The sequence below is a fragment of the Puma concolor genome, chromosome E1 (assembly GCF_028749965.1).
Source record: "Puma concolor isolate L17-30 chromosome E1, mPumCon1.1.hap2, whole genome shotgun sequence".
NCBI classification, from domain to species: Eukaryota; Metazoa; Chordata; class Mammalia; order Carnivora; family Felidae; genus Puma; species Puma concolor.
In genome coordinates, this window is record NC_141680.1 from 37484649 (window position 1) to 37493654 (window position 9006).

The 9006-nt window shown below is 65.2% G+C and overlaps 1 protein-coding gene across 2 annotated transcripts; it reads right to left on the bottom strand.

The window, feature by feature from the left end:
• Nucleotides 1–3622: 3622 nt before the first annotated feature.
• On the bottom strand, nt 3623–8365 carry NXPH3 (neurexophilin 3). Of its 2 annotated transcripts, none has more exons than XM_086687042.1 (2): nt 7899–8365; nt 3623–5422 (listed from the first exon to the last, which is right to left on the bottom strand). In XM_086687042.1, exons 1-2 carry the CDS (start codon nt 7950–7952, stop codon nt 4718–4720), a joined length of 759 nt encoding a protein of 252 aa, XP_086543168.1. In that variant the 5' UTR covers nt 7953–8365; the 3' UTR covers nt 3623–4717. The 2 variants fall into 2 exon arrangements, with proteins under 2 accessions (XP_086543168.1, XP_086543167.1); XM_086687041.1 differs by lacking the exon at nt 7899–8365 and adding an exon at nt 6676–7180.
• Nucleotides 8366–9006: the final 641 nt, after the last annotated feature.

The window sequence follows — 9006 nt, forward strand, 5'->3', positions numbered from 1 at the left end:
AAGGTGCAATGTATATCACAGGACAGTTAGCGGGCTCTGCCTCGGGTGTTACGGGACAGAACCAGGCCAGGAACCCGGGTCTCCCAGCTCCAGCCCAGGGCCATTTCGCCCAGCTCCCCCAGGGAAAGGCCGAAGCTAACGTACACCCCACGCCCCAAAACCCAGGAAGGAGGAAGGAATATTGTCGAGTGAATCATTTAACTTTTCCTAACGATGCTCCAGGGTGGGTAGATCCCTAGGTGTTCACCCAAGGGCATCTGGGAGATGATTGATGCTCTTTGTCCGAAGCCACCCAGCTAATGAATGACAGACCCGGGACCGGCGCAGATCCAAACTCCTGCACCACACATGTTGCCAGTGCAGTGGCAAGTTCAGGAGGTGCCAGCTCGCCCTTTGGGACCATCTAGCCAGGTGGCCCCGAGAGGACGAACCGGAAAGCTTCGAAGTGGCCATCCGTCGCTTGGATTTTCCGGTCGGCTTCTGAGCTCGCCAGGCCAACCGGAAACCGGGTCCCCCCGTGTAACGGGAGCCCAGCCCCCGACGGCTGAGCACCAGGTCTCTTCTGCCATTTGTGCTCAAGGATGGGGGCAGCTGCCACTCCGGGGCTTTGGCATAACTGGCAGGTGCCACCCCCGCCCGATCTTGCCTCCTCCCGGGGGGGGGGGGGAGCTGGTGGCACCTCTCTGCGCCTGTCACCCCAGCCCCTGGTTCTCCTTGCAGGACCACAGGACTCAGACTCTGTGGAAGTAACATTTCTCTCTCCCACTCCCAGCCGTGGCATTGGATCGCTTCCCAACACAGAGCGACCGGTTCGTTGCGTCTCCCACAGCCCCCTACACCTACTCGACTGGATAATCCAGGTCCCTGGTCACCCCCTGACCTTCAGCCGCCTCCACCCCCATACACACCCTTCCCCCACTTCCCTACCCACCCATTGCCTCCTGCATCTCTGAGCAATGGGCCTCGCCTCAGGAGAGTGCCACATGCAAGGTCACCAGCATCCCTGCCAAGGATGGGGAAGGGGGGTGACTCAGTCCCCGCTTACTCATCCCAGGGAGGAAACATGAGGGGGAAGGAGGACAGAGGAGGGACCTAGACCCTTGCCACTCGACCCAACATGAGCCCCACAGACTGCTGGGAAGGTTCACCCCCTCAGAGGTGGGGACACCGAGGCCGAGGCAGTACGGTGCACAAAGCCGAAGGGCAGACCCGAAGGCCGGCTTTCCCCGTGTCCATATCACGGTTCCTGCCTTCAGGGAGACTCTGGGCAGATGAGGGAGGCGGATGCTGTCCTCACAGGGCTCTTCAGTCAGTTGTAGAGGGACAGACCCTGCTTCCTCAGTCTCACAGGGAGATACGGGCTGTGACCTCAAAGGGCATCCAGTCTGGGAGGCTTGTTCCAGAATCTCCCCTCGGATGAAGGAGACGAGGCCTCTGCCCTGGGGCAGCTCCCCAGCTAGGCGGAGCGGATGGGGAGCTGGGCCACAGGACCGAACGGGCAGCGGTGGGGGAGCCAAAGGGGTGGGGTGGGGGTAGGACCTGGAGCTTCTCTCTGGGAGAGGAGACAGGCTCCTTCTAGAGGGATCTGCTCTCCCGTGAGTGCTTGAACGGCAAGATCAGGCGACCGGAGAGCCCTTTTTGTAGTCCTTGGGGGAGGTCACAGACGTTGCTCGCCAAGGGCGCAGAGGTTGGTACCTTCGTCACCAGAGGCAGTGGGACAGACCCCTTACCTTCGCGAGGACCAAGGGGGCGTAGACAATATCTGGTGATGGCAAGACTATCAGGGCCCAGAGGTCTATTGCAAAAGAATCACAATCCGGGAGAAAAATCTATTAGCAAGATCCTAGCCGAGGAGAGCAGCCAGGTTACTGGGGAAGGGCAGAAAAGGAGGGGATGAGGCAGCGGAGTGTGCGCGTGGGTGAAATGAAGTTATTAAAATGAACCCCCCCGCCCCCCCCCCCCCCCTGCTCAGGCCGTATGCGTGCCAAGCGGGCCAGCCCTCCAGCTGTCAGCAGCATCTGGCTCTCCGCAAAAGAAGAGCCGGAGGGGGGGTGGGTCAGAGTGTCCCCCGGTCCTGCTGATCGTCCAGCCAGGGCCAGGTGAGGGGGGCCCAGGACCACCCCCCTCCGTCTCTCCCTCCAGTGCCCACAGGGCCGTAGGCGGTGCTTGCGTCTGGGAGGCATCCGCAGGTGAGAGAACCCACCAGATCTCCGAGGCAAGCCCCCCAGGGCAGGGCCTGTCTGAATTCTAAGGACCTGTGCCACCTTCCCACCCACCTGTCAGGGTGGGAAGGGAGAGTGTAGCTATGGTGGAGGGGCGGTGGGAGGGGGCGGGGAAGAAGGGGTGCGTGTCTCAGATCTCTGCTCAGGAGAGGTGGCCCCGGGAGGCACGGTGCGGGGGAACGCTGGCATAGGAGTGTGAGCCTGAGTCATGTGCCCTTTCTGGGTCACTTCATACAGCAAGGTGGCTTCTAAGGCCTCGTCCAGCTCTGCTCTGCAGCGAGAGGAGCACTGGGCCGTGCTGAGTGCTGGCGGGCAGGGGAGACAGGCTGCGGGCGGCAGGACTGTTGTCTTCCCCTCTCATGCTAGGACTTTCCTCGCTGTGGCTGCATGGCCGAGAGGGACCCAGGGGACCTGAGTGCTGCCCTCCCAAGCGAGCAGCTCGAGGATGACCTTAGAGAGGGCCCTGTGATCTTGGTCCTCGGGGCTCAGCATCCCGCTCACCGAGCCCCAAAGGGCCCGGCTGGCCCTCCCAGGCAAGGCGTCACCGGCTGACAATCCATCCCAAGGCCCTCCTGTCGGCTGGGGGTGGGGGTGGGGGATGGCTGCTTTCAAGCCTCCTTCTGTCCCCGCTCCCCCCCCAACCCAGCCTGTTCCTGCACTGACTGACACATGATCAGACGGAAAGCCCGACACCCTGCCTCTCTGAGAGGACCCTTCCAGGAGATTTTCCTAGGAGAAGCAGCTGGAAGGTAGTCGGGAGGGAGCCTCAGAGGCGTCTCTTCATCTTAGGGGGCCAGAGCCAGAAAGGAACAGAGAGGTCACGTGAGTGGTCCTCAGAGGGTGTCCCCTCAGGAGTGTCGGCATCTCCCTGGCTTCTCGCTAGAAGGGCAAATCATCTGGAACCCAGAACTCCATGTCTTAACCGACGCTCCTGGTGGGTCCGATGCCCACTCGCACGGGAGAAGCTCTGGGTTGGGCATATTCCTCATGTTACAAAGAAGCGGAAAGAGACCCAGAGAGGAGAATGGACTTGTCCAAGGCCACGGGGCCAAACCCTGACAGAGCGAGGGCCCCCGCCCACCCAGATGGCAACCCAAGGAGACAAGGAACACAATGGCCCATCCCCCCCCCACCAGCTCTTCCTCCCCAAGCTGCTTTGCAGGGGCCACCCCCACCCCGTGGGACCACCGAGCAACGTCTACCCAGCTTTCCCAACAGCTCCCGAAAAGGAGGCTGGGGAGGGAAGCCCTGAGGCCCTCCGTGAGCACCAGCCCCAACGGCTGTTGTCGCCCCGCAGCTCTGGTCTCCAGGGAACATCTTGCCGCCATCTAGCTGAGCAGCGCTGGCTGGACGGCGGGGCACCCCGGGCCCTTTCCCTCCCTGGACAATTCAGAAAGCAGTGCCCTGGGAAAGCTTTATTCCCGGCTCCAGAACAAGACTCTGCACACAAGCTGACAATCAGGGGATCGCACACCCCGCCCTCCCCTCCCCCACCCACAGACACCACGGTAACAGGTCCAGCGCCCTTGTCAGTCTGGCGTCACGAGGCCCCGAGCTGCTGAAGGCCCTGTATCCATCCGGGTGGGTCCCAGGCTGACGGGCAAGGCTTGCTGGCTGGACGAGGACGCTCCCAGAGGAGCCAGCAGGGGGGTGGGGTGGCGAGGGGACACAGCGCAAGGGTGGGCTCCCATCTGTGGCCTTGGTGGTGGGAGAACCACAGTCACCCTCTGTTGCAGCTGAAGGATGGGTGACCCATCGGCACAGGGGTGGACAGGGGCGGCGGGGAGGGGAGGAGCGGCAATGGCAGGAGAGGGAATTTTGGAAAGGTTACGGCCTGGTGGGGAGCAGACGGTCTATTGGTCAAGACGTCAAAACGACTCCAAGGGTCACCACTTCAGCCTGAAGCCAAGTTCAGTTCACCGTCCAGGACAATGGGCTTGCGGGGGTGGGGGGTGGGGGGGCTGACTCAGCGGGGCTCAAGAGTTCCTCCGGCCCCGCCCCTCCCCCCACCCAGGGCTGGCTCCCGGGCAGCCCCGTCTCGTCTCTGCCATCCTTCGGTGCCCTTGCTGATGAGAGACCCCTCTCCTTGTTGTTCTTTCTCAGGATGACAAGGAGGGAGCCAAGGCTTCGGGCTCTTCTCCGTGACCTCATCTGGCCACACTGGTCTGCCTTCGCCAGCGGTCTCCTGGGCCCAGCACCTTCCTGTCGCTCAGCAGGGGAGCCCCGCGGGGCTGCCCAGAGACCCCACTCCTCCTCCAGTGCTCCTATGCCCCAGCTGCTCCACAACCCCAGGCTGGGGCCCCGCACTTGGGACCCCTTCCCCACCGCCACGTGAGACCTGGCCCCGGCCCCACCTGGCATCTCCTTCTCTCCACCCCCCTCTTCCCTGCCTGAGGTCCCTCCCCGTGTCCCTGCCCAGTATCCAGCCAGATGGCCTCCTCCTCGGGCAGGCCCGTCCTTCCAGCCCCGGCCCGGCCTCTGTGGCCTGCCCAGGGTCACCCGGAGGGGTAGTAGGGGGTATCACTGTGGTAGTTGTAATCTGGGCACACCTTCTGGACCAGCCTATAGTCCGTGCTGTAGAAGGCGATGTAGACGCAGACGACCTTGAAGGGCTGGGAGCAGCTCCAGGTGGCTGAGCTCTGAGCGTGGTCTCGGGAGCAGGTCTTGGCCGGGTCGTGGGTGCAGAGCGAGGTCCGGCGGCCCCGTTCCACCTTCTCCCACTCCATTCGGCAGTTGAAGATCTTGGAGGCCTTGGCTTCGATGAAGATCTGCCGCTCCTGGTGGAACTCTACAGCTTTACTGGGCGGTACGAGGCTGATGGAGATGTTGCCCTGGCCGGTGGCGTTGTGTCGGAAGTGGACGCTGAAGGTCCCGTTGCCGTGGTCCACGATCTTCCCCGTGACGAGCAGGTTCAGGGCCACCGTCTTGATGTTGGAGTAGAAGTCACCCCAGCCGAAGATTTTCTTCACCTTGGCCGACGGTGGGGGGCTGTGGTTCGGGCGGTTGGGGGGCTGGCCAAGGACGCCCCATGCCTCCCCGGGGGGAGCCAGCAGCCCTAGGAGAGTGGAGTTGGCCACGAGGCGGGACTTAGGTGAGAGGTGGCCTCGCTTCCGAGGCATCCGGGGCCGGGGCTGGCTCTCGTGGTCATCATGCTCCGGGTCCTCGGAGCCGGGAGGACCGTCATCCTGGCCGTAGATGACCTGTGGAGGGAGTTGGGAGGACAGTGACAGCCCCGTCCCCAGAGGACCCAGGAGTTCTGGTCACTGTGTCCCCCACCAGCAGCCTCAACTCCCTGCCTGTCCCTTCCGCTGACTTGAGGCCGAGTGATGTCTCACCCGTCTTACTCTAGGGGTTGGATGCATACTCCGGCTTGTGCCGTGGTCCCATCTCGCCCTCTGACACTCGGGCCGCCCCCATCTCCTCACCCCACTGTCCCGTCTCTGGCTACCGCTCAGCATCTGGAAGGATGGTCGAGAATTCTCTCCAGTGAGCCATGGCACCAGAGGGACACAGCCCCTGCCCCTGAGGAGGCCCCATTCTGACGGGGGAGGCCCAGCTCCCGATCCCGGGAGAGTCCTCATCCGATGTCAGAAGCATAACCTCGTGCTGACAGAGCCCCCGGTCTTACAGGAGAGGTTATGAGGTTACAGTTTCACAGAGGAAAATCCCCCCGCCTCTGTAAAAGTCCCAGGGTGATATGGAGGCATAGTCACGGCCCTCAAAATGCGCCATCCCTCTGCTGGGAGAGCCCCCCCCCCGTTTGACAGGGCTTTTTGCCACTTCCCAGGCTGTTTAGATGAGACCCCCACCACCCTTCCCCTGGGGTAGTTTTGTCCTCTGAGACTAAGAGAACCAGCAGACAATGGGATAAGAAAGCTGGGCCCAGTGACCTTCTCTCTCCGGTACAAAGGCAGCTCAGGATTGGGCACGAGGAATGGGGAGGGGGGAGCCCTGGAGTGAGTTCCACACCCAGGATGGCCCAGCCACGGCCAGTCAAAACCTCTGGGGACCACCGAGGGTGCCATGCCAGGACACTATCGCTCTACGAGGCAGTTTTTCTTATTCCCCTTCTACAGATGAGGCCACCAGGTTACGTCCCTCCAAGGCCAGGTCGCACGGGGTCGGCCCTCCCATTCTACCACACACTCCCAGCCCCTCGGACCAGGTAGGTCCGTTTATGGAGATTGAATCCAAGCCCCATCCCCACCCGGAATCTTCTGCCAAACAGCCAAGGCTCGGCCAGCCTCTGCTGGACCAGCTATGGCAACAGGCACCACCTGGGAAGGCCTCCTGGAGGAGCCGTGGGGGAGGGCCGGCAGGACGGAGTGACCCAGCTCAGACTTGGGACAGCTCTGGAGGGCAGTAGGGAGTAGGCAAGGTTTCCTGAGGGCAACTGCCCGGTGTGTGCTTACTCAGCTTCCGGACAGAGTACTCACCCTCTGTGTCTCCTTACCAGTGCTAGGGACACCAGCTCAGAGTGGGGCAGCATTTGGGTTGCTGGTGACCCCTGGGGTGAGGATGGGGGACCCCAGAGGGCTGGGCTCTGGAGGGCTCCCAAGGGGCCTGGGGTCTTCACGCCCCCTGTTCTGATCCCGGCCATGCCTGCAGAGGTGTGCTTGGGTGGCCCTGCCTGCTAGGCCCCAAGGGTAGTGGGAAGGGACAGCCAGGAGGGGAGACTCCGGGGTGGGGGGGGGGGGCGGGCTGGGCTCGGTTCTGCAGACCTGTGTTTACTTGGTCCTGGGGGTCGAAGCTGAATGGCTGGAGGGTGGGGAGAAGGGCCGCAGGTGGGGATGCGAGAAGGGGAGGGTGCTTGTACACAGTGGCAAAGGGGAGGTGGCACGCTCGCGGGGGGGGGGGGGTTGTTTTGAAGAAACGGGCAGGTCCAGATGTGGGGCCGAGGCTTCTCTAGACAGGACTGGGTTGGGGGCGGTCGGAGAGGAGTTAAGCCCCTGGCGGGGGGGGGGGGGGCGGGGGGGGGGGGAGAGGGGGAGTCCCGGGCGTCCCGGGCCGCAGGGACGCGGCGAGCGAGTGCACGGGGAGCGGGCTCTGGGCGCTCCGCTCAGCTGCCGCGGGCGCCCGGGGCGGGAGCCGCCTGCCCAGGTCCTGTGGGGCTCCGGCTGCGCGCAGCCGGGAGAGGAGAAGAAAACAACAGGCGGGGAGGGAGGGAGCGGGAGGGAAGGCGCGAGCGGGGTCCGCGGGGGCCACCCCCCGCGCCCCCCCCCCCCCCGCCTGGACAGCCTCCGCGCGCTGGCGGGACCCAGGTCCCAGGCCCTCTGGGTCCCCGAGGTCGGAGGAGAGCCCACGCCCCCAGACCTGGCAGGTCGTCAGCTCCGCCACCCACCCCCACTCCCCTTCCGCGCGTCCCGGGGCGCCGGGACGGGGTCGAGTAACCCTCGGCGCCCCGCTGCTGGCCTTTTCCCTCGTGCTGGTCGCACCTCCCGCCACCAGCGGCCGAGTGGGTGGGCCAGCCGAGCACCCTCTCCCCGCCCCTATTAACCCTTGCGGTCCAGTCTCCGTCCTCGGACCCGCCCTCTCCCCCTCCACCCCCCACCCCCGGCCTCCGGGCTTCCCCTCCATCCCGGCGATGTCGGGGGGTGGGGAAGGGAGAAAGTTTCCGGGCTCTCCCCCGTCCTCCGGGCCCCCGCCCCTCCGCGCAGCTCCCCGCGGGCCACTCACCAGATAGAGGCTGCCCTGCACTAGGAACACGAAGCAGCAGCGAGTCAGTTGCATCTTCCTCCTCTGCTCTCGGGTCCCTGTCTCTCCTCTTTTCCTGCCGGGCGCCCAGGCCCCTGCCTCGCCCCTGCTCCTTCAGGCGCGCCGTCCCATGCTCCAGTCCCCGGCGGCTCGCGGCCCTCCCCTCTGCCGGCCGCCCGGGACCGACCCCGCCCCCTCCGGTCCAGCTGTGCGGCCGCCGCCGCCCCCCTCCCCCGGCCCGGCTGCGCGCGGCGCGGCCCCCTCTCGAGGTCCCAGATGGACGCCCCGCGCGCCTCGAAGGGCCCCAGCCGCGCGGTGCCTCTGCCGCTCCAGATCTGCGCTCGGCGCCCCCCGCGGTCCAGCGGCGCCGCTCTCGCCCAGATGTGCTGGGGACCCGCGCGCGCGCCCGTCCCTGGCGCTAATTCCCCAGACCAGACGGCCCCTCCCGCCCCGTCGCGGCGCGCCCCCTGGCGGACGCCCCTGGCCGCGCCGGGCCCCGCCGCCCGCTCCCCGCGCAGCACCCCGCCAGACTGGAGCGCTCCTGGCGCCCAGGCGGCTCGCGCTTCCTCGTCCCTCCCACCGGCGGCGGCGGCGGCGGCGGCGGCGGCAGGTACGGTGAGCCCAGCCGGTACCTCCGGAGTTAACTCCTCCCCTGCCGGCCCGCAGCGGGGGGGACCTAGGATGAAGGCGGCCGGACGCGGGGGCGGAGGAAGTCTGGGCGAGGAGGGGAGAGGGTGGTGGCCCGGGGATAGGGACACTACCCTTTCCATCCCTCCCTCTGGCAGGGCGCCCGTTCCCCCCCCCCCCCCCGCACCCCCACCCCCGCAGCGGGCACTGGGAATCTGCTGCCCTGTCCTGAACCCCAGGAGACCTGGACTTTGGAAAGGTTATTTTTTCCAAACCCATGCCAACAGCCAGAGAGAACGTCAGTAATGAGTAGCCTATCCCGAAGCTGAAAGTGACTTTCTCTCTGCCAGACTTGCTTCTGTGCCGAGGGAAGTTCTTCTGGGTGTCTAGCCCGTACTCCTTGTGTTATAACGTCAGTTTCTTTCCTCTTCTACTTTACTCGGGGGGGGGGGGGGGGGTTGTT